Source organism: Cavia porcellus, unplaced genomic scaffold, assembly GCF_034190915.1.
Source record: "Cavia porcellus strain 051 isolate PalLab524CR breed Dunkin Hartley unplaced genomic scaffold, mCavPor4.1 scaffold_13, whole genome shotgun sequence".
NCBI classification, from domain to species: domain Eukaryota; kingdom Metazoa; phylum Chordata; class Mammalia; order Rodentia; family Caviidae; genus Cavia; species Cavia porcellus.
Window position 1 is genome coordinate 13,241,793 of NW_026947496.1, and position 27,588 is coordinate 13,269,380.

Genomic DNA, 27,588 nt, shown 5'->3' on the forward strand with positions numbered 1-27,588 from the left:
ATGATACAAAAGAGATGTAAACATTAGAAAGTGTAAAATAGGGCTAGGTGTTATTTTTGAAAGAGACACTAAAGATAATGCTCATTATTGACAAGTATACAAGTCTTAACAAGAGACCATCATTACTGAACTGATAGAATTTTCCAGAACTGATGGGAGCTAGGCATCCGCAGACACCGGAACTGTGGCATAATCAAAGAGGGATAAGTGAAAAGCACACGTGAAGTACCTCATGCATACCAGAGGCAGTGATATTACAGAAGCACCCAGAAAACGGATCGTGTAGAAGACATAGCACGCTGATGTAGTCACAGGTCTAATTTCCTCTCTCCCTCACAGTGCCCATGGGGGTGTAGGAGAGGTTCCACTTGTCTTTTTAGGTGCCTGCTGTGTTTTGACTGAAGATACTAAACTTTTTCTTAGTTGTGGGGGACAAAATGCATGTCGTGTATATTGAGGGTGTTTGTCTACTTTTGGTTTTAACTCTTTTTACTAAATAGAATGATTGCTTCTGTATGGAAGTCCTCATAAGTGGACATAAATATGCTTATGAGACATGCATGGCCCTCTGCGAGGACTGTGATTATTAAGGCTTTTCTCCTGACACATGTGTGGAGCAAGTGCAGTGTGTGTTCCCCAAGGATAGCTGAGCTTTACTTACTTCTTTTGTAAGATGTGCATACTTGTAGCTAGTGAGCATTTTTCCAAATAAATTGACATTTATACTTATATTTTGGTCAAAAGATAGTTCTAAATTTTTTTAAATAGCAAATGACTTGGCTTACCCTTCCTAATGGTGACATCAAAGTGCTTAATATTGGTCATAAGCCTGTTTATAATATACGGACTTGGTCTCATCTTAAAAACTCCTTGGAATAAAGTGATAGCCCACGAGTGTTCCTTTGTGATAACAGAAAACTTCTGGATCTGGATTTCAGTGGTAGTTACATAAATGAGTAAATGTGATTCAATATCATAGAATTCAAAAACTCTAAAACAATGACACATAAAAAGTGGTGAAATTAGAGTAGGCATAGCCTACTTAATCTCTTGTGCCAATGTTGTTGTTCTGTTCATGATGTCCCACTTTGGTTTTGTAAGATGCCACCACTGTGGAGAAGTAGCGGCTGAAAACTACATGGGCCTTCTCTTATTTTTTGCCACTATTTTTAGTAGTAAAAAGTCTATCATTTAGTCTATCATTATTTAAATAGCAGCTAGGAAAATAGATTTTTCTTTATCTGTGATTGACATACAGAACATTAATATTTCTAAATATTAGTGAACCCCAGAAGGTAAAGTCTTTCATCTTGCTGTGGAAAAAGAAAGTGAGTTGGAGAGTTTAATTGGTACCTGTATTACATTCCAAGTTGTATTGGGCAGCTTTCCCATCCACTGGGACAAAATATCCAGTACTACCAATTCAATGGAGGAGAGACTTATTTAGCTCACAGTTTCAAGGGTTCAGTCCATGGTTGACCATCTTCAAGACAGAAACTGCATTGTAGAAGGGCCTGTGGGGTAAACCTGCTCACATCATGGCCTCGAGGGAATAGAGAGAAAAGAGGGGCTCAGGCCAAGAGTACATACTTCAGGTCACCTGCCTCTTTTGACTAGACCTCAATTCTAAATAGTACAGTCAGCTATAAACTCATCAGTGGACTTAAGTATATAGTACTCTTATAACCACTCATTTTCCAAAAGCCTCTGAATATTAGGCTTTTAAGAATCATGTTGGATCTGAACTATAAAAAAGGACTATATACTTGTAGAATATAAAAGTCAAAAGGGTGTTGTTGTTACAGCTTTTCAAAGACTAACCCAAACTGTCTTTGTTGCCTAATATTGCTTCTCAGCATGAAAAATTGTTTATATTAGTTCAAGGAATGGACATTTAAAAAAAAATGTCCATTTCAAGTATGAAGTATTGGAAAGCGTAAGATTAACTGGCAATTAATGTAATTGCCTTAACTAATCTAGACTGAATTACTCAGAATGTGAGTCCAGTAAATGAGGGAAAATAATAATGTATGTGCTTCTTCATAAAATAAATATTTAAAGTAGAATTTTGTAAGTCTTTTACTCTCATTTAATCTTTTGAGTAATTTGGTAATATTGGCAGTTGAAATAGGCAACATCACTTTTCTCTACACAACTTCTGATAATTCAGATCCAAAGGGATGCTATCCAGAAAATACCTATATCAAAATATCTTTATTGGGGCTGGAGATTTAGCTTAGCGGCATAAGTGCCTGCTTTGCAAGTGCATGGTCATGAGTTCGATCCCTGGTACCAGTAAAAAAAAAAACTATATATATATACATATATATATATATATATATATATATGTTTTTATTACAATAAAATTAAATAATAGTGAAGAGAAAAAACTGACCTCCAATGAGACAAATCAAGAAAAAAAGGAATACAAATAAGCAGTATTTTGTGAAAAAGAAAAATGATAAATAATTATTTAATACTATGAAAAATTTGTGACAAACTTGAAAAATTAACCCTAAATCAACAAACCTCATTGGGGATTTAGCTCAGTGGCATAAGCACCTGACTTGCAAGCGCAAAGTTGTGAGTTTGATCCTTGGTACCAAAACAAACAAACAAATACTCTCTAGAAAAGGTAACTTCTGATTTAAAAAGACATAGGTAACTTGAGTATATATGTCTGTGGGTTAAAAGGAAAATGAGTGGATCATTAAGAATCTGCGGTAAAAGAACACACTAGAATCAGGTGCTTCAGTAGAAAAGTTAGCCAAACTTTCAGGAAATTTGACTGAGAGTGTAGCTCAGTGGTAGAGCATTTATGTGCCAGACCTTAGGTTTGAAGAGAGAATCTGTTTTTGTTTTTTTTTTTTTGGTACTAGGAATTAATATTTTGAGATACAGTCTAAGCCACTGAGTTGCCCAGGCTGGCTCAAACTTGTACTCCTTCTGCATCAGCTTCCCAGAGTACTGAGATTATAAGCATTGTGCCACCACGCCCAGCTTGACATCACTTCTTGAAAAGAATGAAAGAAATTTGTTGTGCAGTGCATTCCAGGAGCAAATATAACAGTGCTGTGAGTCAAGAGTATCTCCAAGTCTTGCTTAGCACAAATGCAGAAACTCCAAGTGGAACATAAGACGGGTTGCAGAGCAGGTTCCCTGCCACGTTCAAGGTCAAAGGAGCAGCCTAAGCTTGCTCATTGGGTCCAACCCTGAGTAATGTGTCTCCTCTCTTTCCTGTCATCGCTCCTGAACTGGCATCTGACTTACAACCAGGAGTGGGGTCTTGCCTTCTCCTGGTCTCACAGGCAGTGGTTTGGATAGGTCACCCCTTTTATATAGATTTATTTTCAAGTTAATGGAATTGTTTTCTTAATTTACTAGTTTGGAAGATACTTAAGAGACAGAACAACCAAAAACCAAAAGTAATGGAGGAACCCCACTAGAATCCTTATTCCAATAACCCAAATGTACAAAGGAAACTTTTTGAGATACTTAAAGAAATTTAGTGATATTAGGTATTAGGGGTAGTGAAGAATTTTTTTAAATGCAATTACATATGATCATGTAAGAAAATGGTTAATTTAAATAGTTTAACTATAGTAAAAATACAAACAACAAAATTTGTCACTTAATTTTTAACTGTATGGTTCTGTAGCATTAAGTATTTTATTACATTCACAGTATTTTATTACCAACACCAACATTGCAGAACTTTATCTTCTCAAATTGAAACCAAACACCCATTAAACATTAGCTTACCATTTCTCCTCCCTCAGCTCCTAGAAACACCATTCTACTAGGAGTTTGGTGAGCATGGCAGCCTCATATAAGTAGAATCATACAGTACTTTGCCATTTTATCTGATTTATTGAGTATAAGGCCTTCAAGGTTTCTCTATGCTGGGGCATGTAACAGCCCTTCATTTCTAGGGCTAATATTGTATTACATATAGCCCATGTTATAGCTTATGCCTAGATGTCTCCCAAAGCCCATGTTCTCATAGATGGGCCTTTGGGGAGGTGATTGGATTATAAGGGTGTGACATGCATCAGTGGATTAGTACAGCAATGGGAAAAGACAAACAGACCACTTTGTGTATCCATTCTTTATATAGGGACCCTGTGTTGCTTTTGGGTTTAACAGCTTTAGACTATGACAAATAATGCTGCTGTGAACTCGGTGTACAAGTACCTGTTCAAGGCCTAGGGTTCACTCTCTTGCAAATGTACCCAGAAAGACTATGCTGGGTCACATGGTAAGTCCATGTTTAGCATTTGAGGACTGCCACTCTGTTTTCCACAGTGGCTGCACTGCCTTACATTGCCCCTAGGCAGGCACAAAATTCCAGTTTCTCCCCACCCCATCCATGCTTGTTAGGAAATCCCTTATTTCCCATCCACCCCCTGTGGGTAAGGAGTGCTCACCCACTCCCTGCAGAGCGGCTGTACATGCTCATGAGACCCCACCTGTCCACCATCCACTGGGGCCTCTTTGTCCTTCCTGTGAGCAGGCTATTTCCACATGCTCTTGGAGTTTTCTTCATGTCTCTAACAGAGAAAACTATAAGGAAAAAGCAAAGACCGAGCATTGATAATTTAGTGATTCACACATATGCTGGGGAACTATTGACTTCTCAAGGCAAAGGAATGAAAGACACCCTAGCCCTGGGGTAGGAGAGGGAGGAACATGACTGCGTTGTTTAAATCCACTCTGGTCTCTTGATGCTTCCTTAGTGTGCCTCATTACCCCTAAGCCCCGCATGTATCCCTCTGTTTATGCGGTGTCACCGAACTCACCCTTTAAATCTTAAGCAAGTAACGTCATAGAGCAACCTAATTCCTAGGTCTTGGCCAAAATCTGGAACTTGTCTAAAATTGCAGCAGACTAAAAACAGAATAAAATGAATTTTATGGACTCAAACTTACTCAGTTTAAAGATTGGTAATATACTCTTCAATTATGCCAATTCTCTTTTATTTGGTATTAAAAGGATTTTTAAAAATGAAATCATCTTGAAAGGAATGCAGCTTGTTTTGTGGTTATTGTCTTTACAAAGGGCAACCAAAAATCAGTTTACCATTTAAAACATATTTTAACTGGTCCTTGAAATTAAAAAATTCTAGGAACTATTGCCTCAGAGGACAGAGCACTGTATTGACTAGTGGAACATCAAGGATGATAATACCATTTCATTACCTGCCTTTTTTTTTTTTTTTTTGCAGAAGGCATCTTTCTAAAGGAAAATAGTTATTTAGGTGTTAGAGTTCAGATAAAGAATGGTCTTGAAAACATTCATGTGCTCAGAGGCTGGACTTTTGGAAGGTGATTGGGTTGGGGGATGTGACACTACTCACCAGCAGATCAACCCTCTGATGCATCAGGAACCAAATGTGCTTCGGGGTGGGGTCCAGTTGGCGGAGGTGGCCCCTGGGGTGTGGCCTGGAAGCAACAGTCTCTCCGCCACTCCTCTCCTCTCTCTCTGCTTTCTGGCTGCTGTGATGGGAGCTGCTGCCCTCCTCCTGCAGGCCCTTCCCACTGTGATGTTTTTGGGGAGCCAGCTGACTGTGGACTGAAACCTCTAAAACCTACGAGCCCAAATAAGTCTGTCTTCCTTAAGCTGTGAGTGTTGGATATTGCATCTCGCAACAAGAAGAATGTCTAATGCATAGGAGAAACATTAATTGGCCCTGGCTGGGGAATAAATCTGAATCACTCAGCAAAGATGTCCTCCAAGCTCAGAGTAGCTACATTCTCAATAGCCACAGATTGTCACATGTAACATTCGCTGAACGCTGACACCAATGCCACTGGCCATCTATAGAAGGCCTAGGTGCAGATATATATGTCCTCACACAGCTTGTCTCACTTACTATCCAGAAATGTTATTTTTCCATTTAGCTGATACTACAACTTTGACCCCTGTCTTGTTCAGCCTCATCTATGTAAGGAAAAAGCGGAGCTGGAATACCATGCCAGTGCAGCAGTTTGACATTTCATCAGCATTACGAGTGTACCACATACAACGTTACCATGGGAAATAACATACAGACTGAAGGCTGGATTCAAAGTTTGTCCTCCTTCTCTTTCCCCTTTATTGGTCTGGCATTGCACAGTCCAGAATCATGCAGCTTGAGCTGCTACATTAATGGGGAATGTTGTTATTCTCCCACTCTGGTCTTCAAATGCACAAACTGTCCTGATTCTTTTTTCCCTATAAGTCATCAGCAAGTGCATTGTGAGAATCCAGCTGTAGAGGAAGAAATAGGACCAAAGGGAGAAGGTCCAGGCAAACTTCAGTGATGGCACTGAGGTTCCTGGGGAGAGCAAGGGAGGTGGGAGAGCTTAGAGCCTCAAGTTTGGAGGCCTAAGGGGAGGTTGAGAGGACCCTTGTGTAAGGGGTTGAACGAAGGATGTAGGTAGCCATTAGAGACTCATGGGCCAGTGGAGACAGCGAATCTCCCTTATGACGAATGGAAGATGAGAATGTTCAGGGTGCTTCAAAACAATGTTGTCTTGGGAAAAGTCCCTACACTGCAGTGGGCTCCAATTCACATTGCATACTTGGCATTACACTTCCGCTTTCTCGTTGTTGGGCCCTTTATCTCTCTACTCCTGTTTGTGAGCGCTGACCAGGATTCTTCCTTCCTCGCACATAACAGCCTCCCTGCATTGCGCAGTCTTTCTCCAGGAGAAGGATCACATGGAACTTCTCACTTTAGCACGGTCCAGTTACCCCTCTCCTTTCCCTCCCTCAGCCTCTCCTGTCCTGTCTCCAGCCTTGTGTTAGCTGCCTGTTACTGCGAAACAGATTCCCTAGAACTCGGCTGAAAGCAGCACTGCTGCCTCACCTCTCAGGGTCCTGTGCAGCAGCGTGGCTGTGGGCGGGGTCTGTCATGCAGCTGCAGAGGACAGTGGCTGTGGCTGAGTCCTTGAGAGCTGCACTAGGCTCAGGATCCTCAGTGGCTCCTCTGTGACGGGCTGGCGCCTCCACTGAGCTGTGGGAGCTTGCTGGTTAGTTCTCATTCATTCTCATTTCTCCCTCCCTCCCGCATTCTCACTCTTTTTCTCTTCCTTTCCTTTTTCTCTTCTCTCCTCCCTTCTTTGCTCCCTTCTTTCTCTTTTCTCTCTTCTCTTTTCTCTCTCTGCTCTCTCCCCTTCTTTCCCCTCTCTCCTCTCTTCTCTCTCCTCTGTCTTCTCTCTCTCTCCTTTTTCTCTGTCCCCGCCCTCTCCCCTCTCTCATTTCCCCTTCCCCCTGCCTCCTGGCTCCCTGTCTCACCAAGCCCACTCTGCACATTTCTCTCCATGGCCAGCTTGGGCCTCTTCACAGCGTAGAGGTTTCTGGGTAGCCAGGCTTTGTGGCAGCGCGCACTCTCCCCCCAAACAAGCATGGAAGGAAGTTGAAGCTGGTGACCAGGCCTGGGAAGCCACTCATCCCCACCTCACTGCATTTCACTGAGCCAGCCTAGGGGAGGGAACCACTCAAAGGCCTGAGCCTAGACAAGCAGGGTTTAGTGGGGTGACGCACCTCCCTACAGAAGAGCCCCCACATTTCTCACTGAGTGCAATTTCTGCCCCTTTCTGTGTCTCTGCAATGGAAGTGTTTTAAAGTTACTGCCCTGGAACTCACTCCTTATCTATATGCTTTCCTAACTTGTTTGAGTAAGACCAAAAGTCTTCTTTGAAGAAGTCTATGCACATTCTCCGGTGAATTTTAAAAATTACAGTCTTATTTACCACTATTAAAATGAAGCATCCCAAAGGCCCTGTAAAAAGCTATTTTTTAAAAAAGAAAGTCTCTTTGGGAAATCAGACTTGATTTGGTTTTTAACAAACAGTGATAACATATCAAACTTAAAAGACAGATTAGTTTTAGGGAAAGGTGATACACCAGCAGTGTGGGCGTCCTGGAGTGAACTCTTCAACAGTATTGCTTTTCATGCTCAGCCACTAATTAGAAAACCTGCCGTCTTGTGGGGCTGAACTGGGGCTTACTTTTGGTTGGATTGTTTTAAAAAAAACTTACAGAGACCAAGACTTGTTCAACATCCCCTTAACACACACTCACACTTGAAGAAGAAAACTCTAATCTCAATGAAGTATTGTTTAATTACAGGGCCATTTTAGGAATTCTTTATTTAAAAACTTATACCCTTAGCTTCTGCAAATGCTACTGAGGTTTTAAATTCTTCCAGAAAGTTGCTGGATTTTTTAGGGGGCGGAGGTTGGTTGTTTTTGTGACAGAGTCTTGCCATTTAGTTCAGGCTGGCCTGCATTCACTGTGTAACCCAGGGTGGCCTTGAACTTGTGATGGCCCTCCTGCCTCAGCCTCCCATGTGCTGGGATTACAGGCATGCACCACCGTGTCTGGCTGAGTTACTGGGCTTGGTTCTGCAGTGCTGGGGATCAAACCCAGGACCTCGAGCATGTGAGGCAAGTGTGTGTGTGTGTGTGTGTGTGTGTGTGTGTATGTGTGTGTGTGTACATGTGTGCGCGCTTGCGTGCTTGTGTGTGTTTTCTAATGCCAGATCTCTAAAGCTTTTCTTTCCTTTTTTTAAAAGACACTAAATCTCCAAAGCTTGTCTGTTTTCCCCCCTCCCCTCCCCTCCCTTTCCCTCCCTTCCCTCCCCTCCATCCCCTCCCCTCCCTCCCTTCCTTTTTTCCTTCCCTCTGCTTTTGTGACCCTGAAGAGTGATTTGATTTGAAGGGCTTCACATTGAGCTACGCCACCAGACTGCTTCCCTTTTTTCTCATCTTTTTTTTCCTTTTTTTTTTTTTTTTTTTTTTATTGGTACGGGGGATCGAACTCATGACTGCCTGCTTGCAAGGCAGGTGCTTATGCCGCTGAGCTAAATCCCCAGCCCCCACTTTTTTCTCATCTTGAGACCGGGTCTCACTGAGTTGCCCATGCTCAGCTTACACTTGTGATCCTCCCGCTTCAGCCTCCCAGAGTGCTGGGGACCTGTGCCATAGCACTTGGCTTCCAGAGCTTTTCTTGGTAATTCAGAGAGCAGTACCTGTGAGAGGAAGTAGGAGGTTCAAGGTGGCAAATAATTTGACTTTTATGTCTGTGTTTGGCGCCCCAGCACTGAGGAGCCCTAGCACCCTGCCCTAAGGGGTCGTTTACTCACAGAGATTTGCTGGGGTGGCGGATAAGGAAAACTGGACAGGAGCATCAGGGCACGGGCTGTTCCCAGCTCTGGGAGAAAGAAAAGAGCCCAGGGCTGTGGCCCAGGCGGAGCCCTTATTTCCTCCTTTACTACGGGATCGCGAGGTAAATACCTGAGGGTCGGATCCACAGGACTTCAGATCAGCATCTGACACCTGACTCCTGGAAGTCATAGCTGGTCATTGTAATCTTCTGTACTTTTTCATACAGGAAAAAGATTTTATTTAGAAATAAAAGCTTCTATTCTTCCTAGCTTTATCGCAGTGTAATTAACCAAAAAAATTGTTTCTATTTAAGGGATTCAGAAGTGTCTCCATGTACATATATGTCATGAGATGGTTACCATTATCAAGCTATGTCAGTGGTTCTGTCATCTTACATGTAATCACTTCTTTATTCTTCTGTGATGAGAAAGATTTAAGATTTTTCTCGGCAAATTTTAATTATGTGATACCATGTTATTAGTTCACCACCATGCTGTACATTAAATCCTTAAAATGTCATCATGTGAAGCTGAGCCTTTATACCGTTTGACCAACTCCCCGAGAGCCCAGGCAGCCCCATTCCACACTTCCTGCCTAGGAGCTAGGCTTTCCCAGCACCCAGGGAAGTGTGTGACACAGTGGCTGTTTGCCTTTCTGTGCCTGGCATGTTTCACTTAGCATAATGTCCCCCAGGTTTGGCCTCATTGTCACAAATAGCAGAATTCTTTCTTCTTAAAAACCAAATAGTATTCCTTTGTACATAGATGACACGTTTTCTTTATACATTCATCCATGGTTGAAAAACTACATTGAGTTCATGTTTCCAAAGGTTTTTTATTTTTTACTGTAAACCATGAGAAAATAGCAAGAGACATTCTTGGTAGTTTTCTCATGTGTCTTTATTCTCTGGTTTGGTTACCTGCAGATTAGGAGAGATTCCAACAACTCCCCCGTACCAAGAGTCCCTTCTTTCTGTCATCAGTTTCCTCCAGTAGGGGGAGGCTAAGGTGCTATTTTCTTTTTAATGTTTAAGTTGTACATGTTTCTAGTACATAATGAGTATATTCCTTCTGGGGAGTCAGAGCGTGTGTAATACATCATACATCATTTTCCATCCAGTCCCCTCACTTCCATGTCTCACTCAGGGGTGCATTTGCTATGATGCTTCACCCCAAATCCTTCAACAAAAGGTGTCTGTTGAACAGGAAGCAAAGTCTAAAGACCCTTCAAACTGCAGGGCCAGACAGAATATTCCATATACTCCCCTTCCTCTCCACAGCCGTGTCACCCTCCTCAAATTCAGCTCAGGGCCACTCATGGTCACATCAGCTACAGATGGGGACCCATGGATAAACAGAAGGGAGAAGCTGGGAGAGTGTCATGGGGCCAGGATGGGCAGCGGGGCTTCAGTCCTCATTTTGTTAACGCTCACACCTTTTCTCCACAAAATCATAGTTTTCCCATTGTTGCAGGTGGAGAAATCCAAAGGCATGAGTCTAAATAACTAGCTCTTGTGCAAATTAGCAGAACCAAGCATTTAAAAGGAAAGTGTCTAGCTAGCCTGAGGCTTGTGGGTCTTTTCTGGGTAACAGGAAGGATTTTAGTCTTGGCCTTGTCTGGCAGTTGAGCTGTGTTCTTCTCTCTGCCCTGGTGGCTCCATTCTGCCCCTGGTAACTGGTAACCCGCTCATCAAGTAAAAAGGGGGAGCTGAGGTGAGCCCGTGGCACTTAGGCAAGTAACAATAGTTGTCACTCTCTCTTGTTTAATCCTATAGTGGAGTACGACAAGGAGTTCTCCCCTCGCCAGCGACACCACAAAGAGTTCAAGTTCAACTTATCCCAGATTCCTGAGGGTGAGGCGGTGACGGCTGCTGAATTCCGCATCTACAAGGACTGTGTTGTGGGGAGTTTTAAAAACCAAACTTTTCTTATCAGCATTTATCAAGTCTTACAGGAGCACCGGCACAGGTATGAAGGCTCGAGGAAGCCCCCCATGCGGGGCCGGCCCCATTTTCCATCCCCCTCTGTCCTCACGTGACCCCGAGTGTGTCTGGAAGGTGTCACAAAACTTGGGGCAGCTGGGAATGTGGCCAGAGGGGTGCTCAAAGGGCCTTGGTTGGCTGGCAAGATCCTTGGGCTGTTAAGTGGACTTTGCAAATAGTCTTCCTCCCCTGAGCAAGCTGGCGAGTGGGCTGTACTGAGCACCCTTTGGGGTCACACACGCTCTAAATTTATTGGGGATGGAGAATGTGCCCTGCTACTGTTGGGTCCCTACTTTGAACAATGGGTGAGGGTGGCTAGAATCAATTCCCAAGTTAAAATTACATAGCGATACTCATAAGCGATATTGATTCTGAGGAATGTAAGACTGCACTCATGCATATCATATGTGTGTGTGTGTGTGTGTGTGTGTGTGTGTGTAAGGTATTTTTACCATTTGGATACAAGAGAATGCTAGATCCCCACCCCCATATATCTCTGTTATTATTATTTTCTAAAATGAGTGCAAGCCATTTTAAAAGGCTTAATAAATTATGTTCTCAGGGCAGCTGCCTAGCAATAAGGGTAAAGAGGTGAAGATTATAGCAGTTAATTCAAATCTACAGTATCCATAAAAGAAGGGATAACTGAATTTTGGTGGCCTTTAGGGGTCAGTTTAGTTTTCAGTGAGAACTGAACACACAATAGGTACAAAGGCCCCATAGCCACTGGAGCCCCATTTCATCTGCAGGTTGACCAGCATCACCGTGTAGTTCTCATTGTGCAGAGGCAGAACTGAGTGAGCTATAGGATAGTCTGGGAACTGCATGTAGACACAGGGATAAGAATTAAAGAATGGATGGAGGCTGGAACCCCTCTGTGTAGACTCTGAGGAATTTGTCACATTTGGTTCTATAAACCAAGTCCCAGATTCTTGGCTTTGGTTTTGGAAGTCTTTTGACTTTGTAAGAATTTGCAAAAGTTTAGAAACAACTTCAGATTCTTCTGAATCTATTGATCTGTGTATGGTTCTGCCACAAATACACACCCTGAAATCTTGAGGAACATGAATTTGACCCATGAAAGGCTGATTGTACTTTGGAAAACATCACCAGCACACATCCCTTCTGCAAGTTGGTCTGTAATGGTGGGGAAGTGGGGTGCTTAGAAGCAAGAAGGGTGGATGCCAGGCCCTGCGGCTGCACCATAAGTAAAACATAGCTATCGTGATACCTTTATATTGCGTGAGATCTTCACACCAAAAAAGAAATTGATGTCTGATTTTCACTCTTAAATGAAAGTATATTCAATGGTTTTCCAGTAGAGAAGGCCTCTTTTGGAAAGCACATAATTTATTGCTAGATACTTATCTTTTGATACTTTGGAGAGAATTGGTATTCAGTGATTCTTTGGCAGTGCTTTAGCATTGAGTTTTCAATCTGCCAAATTATTTATACCATTATTGTTCTCTGGTGGAAATAACCTCCTGGTATGTTTTTGGCTGAGAAGTTTGTTTAGAATATATGATTTTCTCTGTCCTGCGGGAAAAGCACTAGAATAAAAACATTAGGCTGGAATTTTAGGGAGAATATGGAATTATTTTTTTAAATTATTATTATTTTTTAAAAGAGAGCCAGCAGAATCTTTGAGGTTTGTGCTGGACTCCAGCCAAAACAGAACAGCTGCCTTCGGCTCATGATGGTGGCGACATACTTCCTAGAGACCCACGGTGAGCTTGGAAAACAAAATCCCGCATGGCTCCAGTCCCCAGCAGCTCCCTGTCAAAGCAGAGAGCTGTCTTTTTTGCATCCAGGATGAGAGCATTTGGTGACTGGATGTGTTTAATTTTTGTGCACAGGAGAGAGAAAATACTGGGAGAACTGGGGGAAATTTCATGCTTTTGAAGGGCTGCAGGGTGGCCATGAGATTTCTTACCAGTGAACCGGGAGCCCAGGACTCTTGCTATCCTGGGGCTCTGGATGCCACTGTAAGCTCCCCCTGGGGGAGACTTTGTTCTCCCCATATGTACTGTCTTGGGGTGTCTTGGCTGAGAATCTTTTTCCAAGCTGGTAAAGAAAGTTTTGTGTCCAATCCATGTTTAAGTAGAATTTGTAGCATTTGATGGATTTCTTTAATTTAGCAAAGGATTATTTTGCAAAATAACTGGCCTCATTGAAATAGGGGGTCAGGATTTTACATGCTGAGTAATGCACTCAGCAGACAGCCAGAGAAGCCATCCATCAGACCCCTGATATAAAATCACTCACGGGTCCCAGGGAGGACTTGTGGAAATTGGCCTTTGCTCTGGACCCCACAGAAACATGCTTGCTTATCAACTTATTCCAGATTCTTGCTGAGCAGTAACTGGGCCAGGTAAGTTTTTAAAAGGTGGCTACCTGAATAGATGGCACTTTCAGTAAGATAGGGAAATACTTGCTACTTACTCAGAACTTGAAAATAAGCCCTTAGAATTTAAATCACAGAGAGATGTGATGCAATCCATACAGTGGGTAGTGAGATGAACAACTCAAGTGTACACTTAAGTCCACAGGGTATCCTTTACATTTTTAAAAAACATATGTTCCATGGTATTATATGGTGTCTATATTTTAAGATGAGTTTGTTGGTCTGGGAGTGTAGCTCTGTGGTACAGCACTTGCCTCACATGATTGAAGCCCTGAGTTTAGTCCTCAAAACAAAAATGAGCCAGGTGTCAGTCAGTAATTGGTGTTATAATTCATCATATTATGAGGATGTTGATAAAAATTTGCATTTATAAAGAGCTAACAGTTTGGAGGAGACCTTCTCTTATATGCTCTTGTTAGGATTTTGCCGTGACCCATGGGGCAGGCATTTTACCTTTGAATCACATGTGACACACATGAAAATGCCTGAACCAGTGCTGACTGTGCCTCCTGAAAGTCACCCTAATAATGTGGGGACAGTCCCAGGATGAAGGTGAGGTGCCAGAACTTGTAAGCAGCCTCCTTTTGTGTATTCCCCTCCCCTCGATTTCCAGATGTGGGGATCCCCAGGGTGCTTCCCTGTGGAGGACAAAGGCGATTGCCTCCCTGGTGGTGAAAATGTGCCTGATAGCATTCAGGCCCCAGGACTTTGACTTTCAAGACCCTGGGCTAGATAACCTTTGCAAACCTTTATTCTCTTGATCAAGTATCCATCTATTAGTAGTTTTTTTAGAGGAAGAGAATGGAGAGAGAAAGACTACAATTGATTTACACGGAAGTATTTGTTTTTTTATACAGTATTATGCTTCCCTCCATTTGCTTCTCTACTACCCGCTTCCATGAAATTTAAGCACTAAGCTGTCTTCACACTCGGAGCCTAGGCTGCTCTGGACACCTGTAGCCTTTCACATGCGTGTATGAATGCAGCGTGATGGTGCCACCTTGCTTTTCAAATGTGTTCACACGCTGAGTCCTATAGTTCTTGACCGAATTTCACATAGGTAGAAATCAAAGAGACTCTCTTACAAGCCAGCTAGAGATTTTAAGAGAGACCTGTTTAGTGTCTGAACCATGGTCCTGTTTGTTATATGAATAAACCACACCTACTTCTGCTAGTTTTGACCTTTCATGTTCTACTCTATGTTTTGGCAATTTCATTGGTTGGCAGCAATGGACTGTCTTCTATGCCTCTGCTAACTTTATATTCCATCATGGTCTTTTGGAAGATACTTAAAATGAGAATCACCAAATTGCAAATGAATATCCTCCTGGTATAAGTAATATCAAAACATATTCATATGTAGAAAAAAAGCAAGAATATATATATACATATGTATGTGCATGTTGTGTATATAAATAGTGTATATATACACACATGCTTTCATGTAAATTTATATAAATTGTTCATTTGTTTTTTAAAATGTTGGTTCATGTGTTTCATTCTATTTTCAGAATCCTTAGGATATGAATGAATGTAGTCAAGGAAACAAGCTAATACTGCTTTAGACGCAGGAAAAAAATTCCTTAGGTCAACCTAGAAGCTAAGCTAATGAAGTCCCTAGGAGCTATTGCGGACTGAATTACTGCCTTAGTATTTGAGAAAATTCACAAACTGATCTATTTTACAAGTAGACCATCATTTTTCCAGAAGAAAAATGACTATTGAAAGACAAAAACATGTATATATTTTAGAATTTTTGACTTGGTATTCCGAACCATTAGCAGAAATAGGGAGCTTGGGAATAAGCTAAGGAAAGGTAATGAAGCTGAGTGATGGGCTTACACTTGTCTGAGTCAGGCAGGGAGGTCTCACGAGAGCTTTCATCTCAGCACAACGAGCTAATGAGGGCACATGCAAGAGGCTGTAAGGGGCCACTGAAGTAGATTAGGTACCCAGCTATTGAAAGAAGTAAACTTGATTTACTCAGTACTGTTGATTGAAAATACTATTCTTTTTCTAAGTACTTCAGTGACACCATCATCATAAATTAGGTGAAAAAAATATATATATGTATGTATGTTTGTTTGTTTGTTTCTGGGATCTTTATGTTGTTTTGTTGATTTTTTCCTTTCTTACACCAATACTGCACTGCCTCAGTTCTTTTAGATTTATAATGAGGATTGATATCTGGTATATAAGCTTCTTAAATTTGTTCTTGTGACATTTATGGCTAGTAATGCCACTTTATAACTTCATAGAAACTTTAAAATTTGTTAGTTTCCACAAAAAACAGAAAAACTTGCTGGGCTTCTGATGAGGGTTTCAATAAATCTAGACATCAATTTGGAAAGAATTTACATTTTAATAGTGCTAAGTGTACCACTATAAGAGTATGGTTTTGTTAGACTTTCTTTAATAGCTCTTGAAAATATTTATTTTGGGAGTTTGAGCATTTTCATTGGATTACTTTTACGTTTGATGCTTTTGTTAAGTCACACTAGCTTTTAAAAATTTCAATGTCTGTTTTTCACTCATATGCAGATCTCCTGATATTTGTATATTAATTGGATATCTGGCAACCTTGAAGATGCCAATTTAATTCTAATAGATTTTCTGTACAATCTTTTGGAATTTCTATAATTATTCCATCTAAAAATGTCAGCCATATTTCTTTCAAACTCCTATTTTTGGTTCTCCCTTTATTGTGTTGGCTGGTATATCCAATCCAGTACAGTGAATGTGGAAATCCATTCAGATTTCTAATCTCAGAGGAGCCAGATAAACTATTTCACCATTAAGAATGATGGTTGTTATAAATGTATTGTGGATAATTTATTAGATTAAGGAAATTATGTTCTATTACAAGTTTTCTAAAAGATTTTTTTTTTAAATTAAGAATTGATGTGAAAAGCTGGGCGTGGTGATGCACGCCTGTAATCCCAGCACTCGGGAGGCTGAGGCAGGAAGAGACCAGTCTAGGCTACAAAGTGAGCTCAAGGCCAGCTGAACTGCATAGAGACCCTGTCTTAAAAAAGACCAAAAAAAAAAAAAGAATTGATGTGGAATTTTATCAATTTTTTTCTGAATCTTTTGAGATATGGTTTTCTTCTGTGTTATAATGTTAGTACCAGTACCACATTAAATAATTTTCAAAATACTGATTTCCCTGAAAGAAGTTCAACTTGTGATGTATTATCCTTTTTATATTAAGCAGGACCCAAAGACCATTGGTAATTTTGTTATCTGAGTCACCTGTGAGTCTGTTTCCATTGCCTTTTGCTTCCCTTGATCCTCATTTGATTTTATTTCCTGGTACGCCTGATAAGATTATCAAATTTTTGATGTAAGTAAATAAATCAGTTATAGATATTGTCACCGCCTTCCAGACCTGACTTAACGTTCCTCTGGGAATCAGATAAGATGCAGGCAAATCATCTTGTTTTCTTTGTTCTGGTTGAGGCTGGTTTCAGGATTTGTTGAGGCTCGTCTGGTACTGCTTTTCTCTTTCTCCTATAGTCTAGCCCTTCAAGGGTGTCAACTGCAAGTCTAGAATTCTTACTGAGGGCCTTTTCCTTGGTGGGCTGTGAACTGTAATTTTTAACTCCCCAGCATTGTGACACTGCCAAAAATTCAGCTTTGCTGTTAAGCCTCTAAACAATTTCTGCTTGTTTTCTCAGCTTCTCGTTCCGTGTGTGCGCAGCTTCATATTTGGCAAATATCTCTAATGAAAATACCGGTGTTCAGGGCAGCCGGAAGATTGGGGGGAGGGGCAGGACAAAGGACTGGACAGAAGTGAGCCTGTGCTCTGTGAGGTCACTTCTACACTTTCACGTGGGTGCAGCTCTTTCCTCCTGGACCAGCTCGTTGTGTTCTAGCTCTCCTGAGCTGTAGTTTTAGGGATACCGGCCTAACCTAGGCTGCTTCTGCCTTCTGTTTGGGCTACGCCTCATGCCAGGAACTAACATGCTCCGGACTGAAAAAGTGGTGCCACATACAAGGCTTGCTTGGTGCTTTCTGTTGTCTTTGAGGTCTTAGTCTTGACCTGTCTTTGAAGTGTTGCCTGGCTAAGTTGCTCTAAGATGACTCAAACAGGTTTTTAAAAAATTGTTGTTGTTAATCCATTATTTTTAGGTACTCTTTGTGGCAGTGTTACTCTGATACCTAATAGCCAGGAGCTAAAGTCTCCGGATAATAAGTTTTATTATGTTCATTTGAAAGTCTTTTCAATGCTTCCCCACAAATATTGGTGTTTGTATCATTAACCAAATGTTGTAGTTCCATAAACAAGACCCAGACCCACTGTTCGATCCAGTTCCAGGATCTAGGGGAGTAATTTCTTTAGAAAAGCATTACTCACGGACTTCTTGTGACTTCTGTTGGGATTTCAGTGCTACCTACTAGGCTGAAGATAAAAATTCAATCTCTGTAGATACCTGAGCCAAGTTTCTTTTTGGAAGATAAGGGCAAATTCGAGAAAGCCAGATGGGAGAAGAAAACCAGAGCCTTTTATCGCTGAACAGCCACACCTGTTTCTCTTTGTTTTCTGGCTTTCACAGCAGATCCTCAGGGACTCCTGAGATCCTACTGCTGACTTGATAATCTTTGGCTCTCTCAGCGTGGGCCTTGGGCAAGCAATGAACCTTTACCTCTGAAAGGGAGAAACACAACTGATCCCAGCTCAGGTTATGTAACTAGTTAGTTTCATCTTCTCAGGTGCGTATTTCTTATAACACCACCATCAGCACAGCAGCAAAAGGCTTAAAATTCTACCAAACCTCTTCCTCAGGCTGTGTTCTGTGCTTTGTAAGGCAGACTGTCGAATTCAAGTCATAGAAAATTGCCCACACTCAAGAATGGTTGGACAGGAGAAAGGGACACCATGCTTGGGAAATGCTGATCCACTAGGTAAACTTTAAAGACAAAATAGATTTTGACTTCTGGAAGTGATGCATTTCATATTGGTCATTCCTAGCAACAGACTGCTTTGAGTGGCCCACATCTCTGTGCAAAGGATTCCAGCTTTGTGGGAGACAGGCCTGATATTAGTGGTTAAGAGTATTTTGTATGACAGTCTTTTTTAAAATAATAAGCATATTTTAATTGTTTCATTCCCTCACATTTGGGCAAGGATATAGAAATACAGGGTTGGGGAATTAAAAGGGGTGAGATTTGGGGGAAAAAAACCACATTTAAAAGATGGTGGAACCCTTTACCCCATCTGAGCCTGTCATTAAGGTAGGCTGGGATAGTTCCAGTATTTTGAAGTGTTATTTTGTTGATGTGGAAAAAGAGGATAGGTTAAACAGCCGTGACCGTGTGTGATGTCTCCTCACCCTCTCTTCCACATTGCACTCAGAGAAGCAGGTCTCGGAAAACACCACTGCCTTGAACTTCTCTCCCATGATTTTGCTTGTTAGCATAACTTGCCAGTTCCCTGAGCTTGAGATGATCATCCTTTGCAAGCACCCTCTGTCTGCTTTGCACTCCCGTAGGAAGAGCAGCAAGACATCCTGTGAGCAGGTAGCTTCAACCTTGGTTCTGCAAAGGGGGCAGAGGCCGCACTGTCACATTCGATGAAGAGGGAGAGGATGTGAGCCCTGGCTCACACACAGTGCTCTCGGATCAGCAGTAACAGTCATGTCTTAGAACCCGCCAGAAATGCAGTTCTCGGTGGCCCCCACCCCACCCCAGGCTATAAGAGTATACACAGTACTTGGGCCGGTTGCCCTGGGTTCAGATCCCAGCTCGGAACTCACTGGCCCTGACTGAACAAGCTACTTGGCCTCCTGGTGCCTCAGTTTCCTACCCTGGAAGGTTGACACCAGTCAGGAGTATTTATCTCTTGCAGACTTGGGAGACATTGACATCTGTGAGAGCCCTGGGAACAGTCACGGGGCCAGCACTGTGTTAACACAGGCTGTGTCCGTGTTGTGGTAGCCGGCAGGTTTGTGCCGGTGTGTAAGATGAGAGGCCAGAGTCTAGGCATTTGGTATTTGAAGCCCTCTTTATATCATGCGAGCTGTTGAGGAGAAAACTAAGTGGCCTGACATTAATTAAAACAGCCAATCAAATAGTAATATTCATTCACTCTTGCTTCTCAAGTCTGGGTGTGTGTGTACATACGTACACACCCCACTTGAAGCTACACTTTTACAGTCAGTAGACTGAGGAGGCCAAGCATCACAGAGGAAAAGAAAATAGATGTGAATCAGCCCAGAACCACTTTAGTGATTTCTTGTCATGCTGCCTGTTAAATGCTTCTAGGGTGACCCGTCAAGCTGTGCCTTGAAGCTTGATTCATTTTAAAGTTTCTCATCTTGGCTGTGTCCTAATTGTTTCATTCTGCTGTAACAGGGTCTAAGACTTGATAATCTAAAAGAACAGGATTATTTTCTTCAGGCTTTTTGAGACAGGAGCTCACTGTTCAATTTAGATGGGCCTTGAATCACTATAAAGCCCCAGGTTGGCTGGCTTCGCACTCATGGTAGTGCTCCTGCCTCAGCCTACTGAGTTCCAGGGTTACAGGTGTGCATCATTGTGCCTGTCTGTGGAGTAGGTATTTATTGGCTTGCACTTGTAGAGGCTTGAAGTCCAAGGTGGAGGGATTGTGTCTGTGAGGATCTCCTGCTGTGTTCCATAGTAACAGAAGGTCAGAGGGCAAGAGAGCAGGTGCAGAGGAGCAGGGGGAGGGGATGAGTCATCCTGTGACCCCCAGCCCACTCTGGTGATGATGTCATTAACACACTCCAGCCAGCATGAACCAGCGTGCGTGACGGCCCCGTTGAGCATCTTGTAGCACTACTGGAACAAACAGATCTAATCACTTGTATTGGTCTTTTTACCAACAAATAGAAAGGAACCCAGTGGGACAGTCATGCTTATAGCACAGAGGTTCTAGCCTCCAGGCTGGGAGACATAAATTACAATCCCGAATGCATAAATCATCCACATGGCAGAGCCTTGGTGGCCTAATTGTCCTCGCCACCTCTCAACACGGTTGCACTGGAGACTGAGTTTCCAACCTGTGGACTCCGGGAATGCATTCGAACTGGAGCAGCGGATGCTGATGTTCTCCTCAGAACACAGTGTCCGCCTGTGGGGAGGGGCAAGGCACTACCAGCAGCACTGTCCACGGTGGACATTAGCCGTTGAGAGGGCAGCTTTCTCCTCACCCCAACTCACATCGACCCACTGTGATTCCCAACCCCGTGGCTGCCCGTGTGCCCTAATGCTTCTGCAGTATCTGGCTGGCACTGGCATTTGTTTGCAGCGTAGTTTGATGTTCCTCTGCGCTCTCGCTCGGCCTGGGCTCTGCATTTGTTGGTGCTACTTGTTGCATATGGGACAGGCCATGAGACACGTAATGGCTGAGAGGCCAGCCTCTGCTTAAATTTGGCTTCCCTGCACAATTACCAAAGGTGTCAGCATCAAACTGCACTTGCTTAGGTCAGACCCTAACAGCGGAGGCAGGAGGCCGTCAAGAAGGAACCCTCACATCCATATTCCTGGGACAGGCCTCTGCAAGGAATTCCTCCTCCTGCAGTAGCCCAGCTCCGCCTTTTCTCTCGGGGGTGCTTGTCTGCTGATGGTGGTCTCTGCCCAAGAACTAAGGTCAGCCCCTGCAATAAGCACTTCTAACCAGTGGTCTTTGTTTCCAAACAGCCTACGTGGATATCTCTTTTTTTCCTTCTAACAAGCTGCTTCTTGGGGCTGTTGGGTAGCTCAGTGCTTTCTTAGCAGGTAAAAGGCCCTGGTTTCTGTCCCTAAAACCCAAGGTAGAGTTTCCCCTTTCCTCATCCTCTTCTGGGGCCCACTGCTCCACCGCCATGTGCATGTCACAGACTCTTCCAGTTCCCAAATAAACTCTTTGTTTAGAGAGTTGGTCTCACTGTTGCTCAGTTCAAGTTGACTGGCTGAGTGGCCCTGAGCCACTCTACGGCTCAGTCCCTCAGCTGCAGGAAGCGCCTCCACCCCAAATGCAGACTGCCCCCTCTGCTCCTCCTGAGGGTCAGGGAAGCCCTCATCACGTACTTCATGCATGGAAAGCACACTGTAAATACCGTCATTCCTTTATCCTGCTCCATGCCACTACATTCTTGCATTACTTTGCTTGCAGAGGACCTCAGCATTTTACATCTCAACATCTAAATTCAAGACCACCTTACTACACTGGCCCATAGGGTTTTGAATCTTCCAAGGCTTGGGGTTGGACCACACACATTTAATAGGACTCATGAGCACTGAGGCCTGGCGTGGCTGGCATTGTTTGGTTAGATAAGTGTCCCAGAGACAACATGAATTCGTGGGGGCCCCCCATAACTCAGTAGCATAGTCAGGAGAGAAATTCGGCCCTCCCTGCCCACAGCTCACCACAAACCTTGTGGGTCCTGCTCCTTCCACCTAATGATGACTAATCCTTCGCGTCCACTTGCTTTTGCCTTGGTCCCAAGTTCCACTTTAGATTCTTACTCTGTCCCATTTCTGCCCTCACCTCTCTTTGGGGTCATCTTTCTTCCTTTTTGGGTGGTGGTTTTCTGTTTCATCCCTTACCTTCTCCTGTATTCACTTCCTAGTTCTCTCATTGTAAAACCTACTCTTAATAAAAGCTTATTCCATGTCTTCCTCCTAGCTGTGCCACTCAGACTTGGACTGTTTCCCTCTTCTCTTTGGACAAGTGCTGAAGTTGGGCGCACGCTGTGTCTTTGAAGCCCTGGCCTTTCCCGGGAGCTCTGCACCTCGCTGTCCTGGCTGCGCTGGTCTCTGCACAGTGCCAGCCTCCTTCCGCCCCTCTGACACAAACGTGTCCTGCACATCCCCTGGGGCTGGGACTCCTTTCCCATCGCACCCTTCATACTGCTTGTGTTATTTTTGGACTGCAGTCCAAACAGAACGGAATGGAATTTATGTCTGTCTGCCTCTGAACTTCAAAGCCTTGGACCGCAGTCTCCCCTCGCTGTTTTCCATGGAAGCCTTGCTCTCCCATTAGGTTGCTGCTCCAAGCATGGGGTGGGGGGCGTGGATTTTGTCCACAGGGAGTGCGACACATTCGTGTCAGGAGAGCTTTAAAGTGGATGGGCTCCAGTGTGGCCCCTGAGGGCTCGGCCAAGCAGCTGAGTAAACTCCTCTTAGCTGTGCCCACTGTTTATTTTCGTGAAAGATGACAATAGAGTTCCCTTCTATCGCAAAATAGCTGTGCAAGCGGGAGAAATGGTCTGTTCCCATCTAAAAATTTTCACTTGAAGATGTTTCACTGGCCTCGTGAAAATAATTTGCAGGCTAGAAATGGATTTCATTCATTCGTCACGGGTTCTCTCTGATAATCTCAAAAAGGAGTGTGTCGGTGTGCGGAACTTGTTTGAATCAGAACTAAGTCGCTTCACCTGTTCTTTCCCCAAGTCCTCTACTTTGTGAGTCTGTGACCCTGGCCACAGGTCTGTCTCAGTTCCCTCAGCTGCAGAATGGAGATAGTGTGTTATTACCACGTTTCCCGCCAGAAAATAATCAGCCTTGAAAACTAGAGATTGGAAACACCAGCCATAGGGCAGTGGTGGACTCTTAAGCTGTTTGGACTGAGTCCCTTCCCACAAGGCTGGGCGTGGCGTTGTCCAGGGTAGCATGTGACACTTTTAGATTCTGAAGCCTCCTGGGTTTTGAATTTTCAAATAAGGGCTGCTTGTTTTTAATGCTACTGATATTTTTAGCCCTGTAAGATATCATAAGAAAATACTCCAAGCATCAGAGGATTTTAATTTCTTTGTGGCCAAAGTACAGCCCTCCCTGTGGGGAGAATCCCCAGCCACTTCATTCTAGGGTGGAGGCCCAGGGGTGCGAATCAGGTTCAGACTGGTTCTGAAACATGCGAAGGTGACCCTGATGACAAGTGAGGGAACAGAAAGAAACCCCCACACACCGTCTTCCCATAGCCCCAGGACTAATGTTGGTCAAAAGTGAAAATATAAAAATATTCTGTGTGAAGGGACATGTCTGTAGCCCCAGCTCTTTGGAGGCTGAGGCAGCAATACTGTTTGTGCCCGGGAGTTGAGAGCCTGCCTGGGAACAAACAAGACTGAATGTATACCCATTGGATACGTCTGCATGGAAAAGGTCTACCACTCGCCCTGGAGCCTTCAGGGGGCTCCATGATTAGGGGAAAAGGGCTAGTTACTGAGCAGTGCGGTGTGGTTCTTGTTTCTCCTTACTTCACAGGCACTAACAGATGATCTTCAGGTTCTAGTTTCAAAAAGGATTTAAGCAGCACACAGCTTTGTAAATGCCCCGTGGGTCCTGACTGTACTCTCACTCTACTCCCGCTGCTGCCTACTTTCCTTTTTAGAATTCACCAGCCACAGAGTAAGCTATTAGCAACTGCCTTAAAAATAACGTAATGCAGTAGTAAAATAAATGAAAACAAATGCAATGATACTGATTTGTAATTTGTGCTGATTTCAGAAAGGATTTGATAGGAACAGTCACAGCGAGGGCTTGGCAGACATCGCAGGAGCCCTGTGCAGAGGGGACCACTGGTGTCCCCAGAGGGCCTTGTGACAGGTCGTGTCTCCTCCTCCCTGTGGCATCTGTCTGTCCCTGTAGGGCTGCAGGGGTGGCCAGATTGGGACTGCAGTGGGGCAGCGGGTGGGTCACCGTGCCACGTTTTCTCTCTTTCAGAGACTCTGACCTGTTTCTGTTGGACACCCGAGTCGTGTGGGCTTCAGAAGAAGGCTGGCTGGAATTTGACATCACAGCCACCAGCAACCTGTGGCTGGTGACACCCCAGCACAACATGGGGCTCCAGCTGAGCGTGGTGACACAGGACGGTGAGTGGAACCTTGTGTACTCCTGAACTGTGGCTGGTAGCTTTCTTTTCCTTCCCCTCCTGTGGTCATGTTGGGGTACTCATCTCCAGGGTGACCTCACTTACTATTCCCTTGTGGCTGCCCCTGGAAGCAAAAACCCTTCTAGCTGAGATATGGATCCAAGAGTCACGACAGGGGACAGATTTCAGTGGCAGGAGTGTCGGGAGAAGGGAGACAGAGCTGGGTCTATGCGGGGATCCCTCCAGCCCGTTCCTTCCGCAGCTGCAAAGCTCGGGGTCCTGACTTGCGGTCTGCTCACTGATCAGGGAGAAATGAGGTCAGAAGGAATGAGGGAGCATGGGTGAATAAGACCCCCCAGAAAGAGGGGTGCGCCCGGAGGTCATCTCACTCCTCCTCTGACCCATGCTCTGAAGGGTCTGCCGTTGCAGGCTGGAGAGCTCAGGAGGCTTCCCCAGACACCTACCCTCACTGTCAGCATGTGAGGTCTCGGAAAGGGTTGCTGCATGGCGTCTGTCGCTATGGGACTGAGATTCCAGCAAGTGAAGGGGGTTGTGCTCTGGTTTGCATTCCAGGCCTCCATGTTAACCCTCGCGCTGCGGGCCTTGTGGGCAGGGATGGCCCTTATGACAAGCAGCCCTTCATGGTGGCCTTCTTCAAGGTGAGCGAGGTACACGTGCGCACCGCCAGGTCTGCGCCAGGTCGGCGTCGTCAGCAGAGTCGTAACCGCTCCACCCAGTCCCAGGATGTGGCCCGGGTCTCCAGCGCTTCCGGTAGGTGCGCATAGCCCCGCTGGGCTTGGTGAGAACAGAGCTCTGGTCAGTGGTGTCGGAGGTTTACAGATTCTGCTTAGCAGATGCGGTGGCCAGCGGTGTCCTTGCGTGATGACAAATCATCACAGGCACAGAATGTCTAAGTGGGTTCCTAGGGCCCTCACTGCAGAACGGTTGTTATCCAAGGACCCTGGCTGCAGGCATCCAGACTATCTCTTTACCCAGAGGAGCATCTGCTGCGTTACATCCACCTAGCTCCTCTGCTGTGCCCTCAAAATCAGGGAAACCTTCCTGTTATTTTTGGTTGCCTTCCTTAACCCCGGGGCTGCAGTGTATGTATGGTTGAGAAGTCCTGTCTGAAGCACTTGGAGCCAGAAGTATTTCAGATGTTTTATTTTTTCAGATTTTAGAATATTTGTATATACATAACAAGATATTGCCAGGCATGATGGTGCACCCCTGTAACCCCAGCTGAGGCTGAGGAGGCTGAGGCAGGAGGATCCTTGGGAACTTGAAGCCAGACTGGGCTACAAAGTGAGCTCAAGGCCAGCCTGCACTGCATAGCCAGCCCCTGTCTCAAAAAAGACAAATAAATAAAATAAAGCTGTCTTGGGGGCAGGAGCCAACCCTAGATGCAGAGGACCATTATGTTTCACAGATGCCTGGTACCCAGCCTGAAGGTCATTTCCACAGTACTTGTAGAGTACTTTCACGGTGACCCATCACATGCAGTCAGGGATGGGATTTTCCCACTTGTGACATCGTGTTAGCACTCCAAAAGTTTCAAATTTTGGAGCTTTTCAGGTTTCAGATATCCAGATTGGGCCACTCAACAGGTGCACACAAACCTTGTGTATTTGTGGAGCATGGACCTGTGTTTATCAGCGGCCTTGGCTGGAAGTGACGGAAAGTCAACACTGATGGCCCTGGAGAGTGGGCTGGACTGAACCGGGAAGTTCAAGGCTCTGGCTTTTGGCTTGGCTGGGTGGGCGGACTCAGGCGATGTTAGAATCGTGTTCTCCTTTTCTGTTTCCCTTTGTTGGTGGTATTCTCAGAAAGAGTCTCTGTGTGGAGGCAGGAAGGCAGCCACAGTCCCAGGGTTTTGTCACGCTTGGCGATCTCGACCACAGATGGGGAGAGAGCCCCGCTTTCCTGGCAGTGCTGGCAGACAGCAGGGCCTGGCCCGCATCCTGCACCCTACCCTGTGGCTCCCTGATGCCCGGGAAGTGCTCCAGTGGGTCAGGCCACATCACGTGTGTGCACCTGGGGCCGGGGAGGTCCGCCTCCTTCTACCTGGAGCAGCTGAGGCTCCAGGGCAAGAGAGGAAAGACCCTGCTGCTGCGTCTCTGACCAGTCTCTCATGTGTCCCACCCATGCCAGGCCCTGTAGCGGTCAGGGCTGAGGTGCAGTGGAGAGGAGTGGACCTTCCCTCCTGACAGCCCTCCACGTAGCTGTTCACTGGAATTGAACTCAAGCCCCCACATTTCTGTCCTTCCAGCAGTGCCTGTGTGTCCTGGTTTCCTTTGAGTAGCCTGGGGATCAAGAAGAAAGCAGAGGGTTTGGTAGGATTTGCAGTCAGAGCACCTGCGTGCCTTGTTGCTACCTTTCGACTCTGGACAGACCCAATATTTTCAGATTCACTTTCCACATCTGTAAAGTGGGAATGATGAGTGCCTTGCAGATGGCTTGAGATGAAATGAAGTCCACTCCATCTGGCTGAAAATGGCACTCAAAGACGTATTCTAGCCAACCGTAAGATGCAGGTGCTCAGGGTGGGTGGATGCCAGAAGTAAACTACGGCTGGAAGTCACTTTTATTTTTCCAGGTGGCTGTCTATAAATGGCACTTTCATTGCCCAGAAAGAGTTAATGCAACTCCCCAAAGTGCTGGGTTTTCTTTGGGAAGAAGAATCTCTTCAACTTCAGGTTCTGACTTTCTGCGCTGTGTCTTTCACATGGAACTTGAAACCCACCACCCAGGGTGATGTAACAGTGTGTTTCTGGCCTTCTTGGTGTTTCTTGGAAACCTTGCCCAGCATGGGCATTCCTGTGTTTACCACTACAAACGGCCAGGGCTGGGGCTTTACAAAGAGAAGAGGGGAGAGAAGTGCCTGGTTTCTCTTATTCACTTCAGAGGCAGCTCCCTGAACAGAGCTGATGATCTGTGGTTCCCTCTGGGGCATGATGGTGGCGTCTGCCAGCGGTGGGCTTGAAGTCATTCATGACCTGTGGTCAATCGGTTCTGGGACCTCAGACATGGAGGCATCTCTTGAGATGCTGATTGCTTTTGAAACTTAAAAACTCACAGTTGATTAATTCAACACTCACCCCACCAGCCCAGTGTATACGCACACCAATTTTTTTTTTTTAATTGAGAAAACATGTTGTCGCTGATTTGGATTTTAGCAGTGTCACCCAGTTATTATTTTCCAAGTCTCTTTCAGTTGTTTTTTTCAATTTGATGAGTC

At 44.5% G+C, this 27,588-nt stretch overlaps 1 protein-coding gene across 1 annotated transcript in view; it reads left to right on the forward strand.

Annotated features, from left to right (window-relative positions):
• Positions 1–27,588, forward strand: part of Bmp6 (bone morphogenetic protein 6) — a 147,115-nt gene that overhangs the window by 105,437 nt on the left and 14,090 nt on the right. Inside the window, exons 2-4 of the mRNA XM_003468861.5 lie at positions 10,927–11,119; positions 24,203–24,351; positions 24,924–25,121. Of these exons, the coding sequence (XP_003468909.1) occupies positions 10,927–11,119; positions 24,203–24,351; positions 24,924–25,121 (540 nt within the window). The remainder of the gene's footprint in view (positions 1–10,926; positions 11,120–24,202; positions 24,352–24,923; positions 25,122–27,588) is intronic.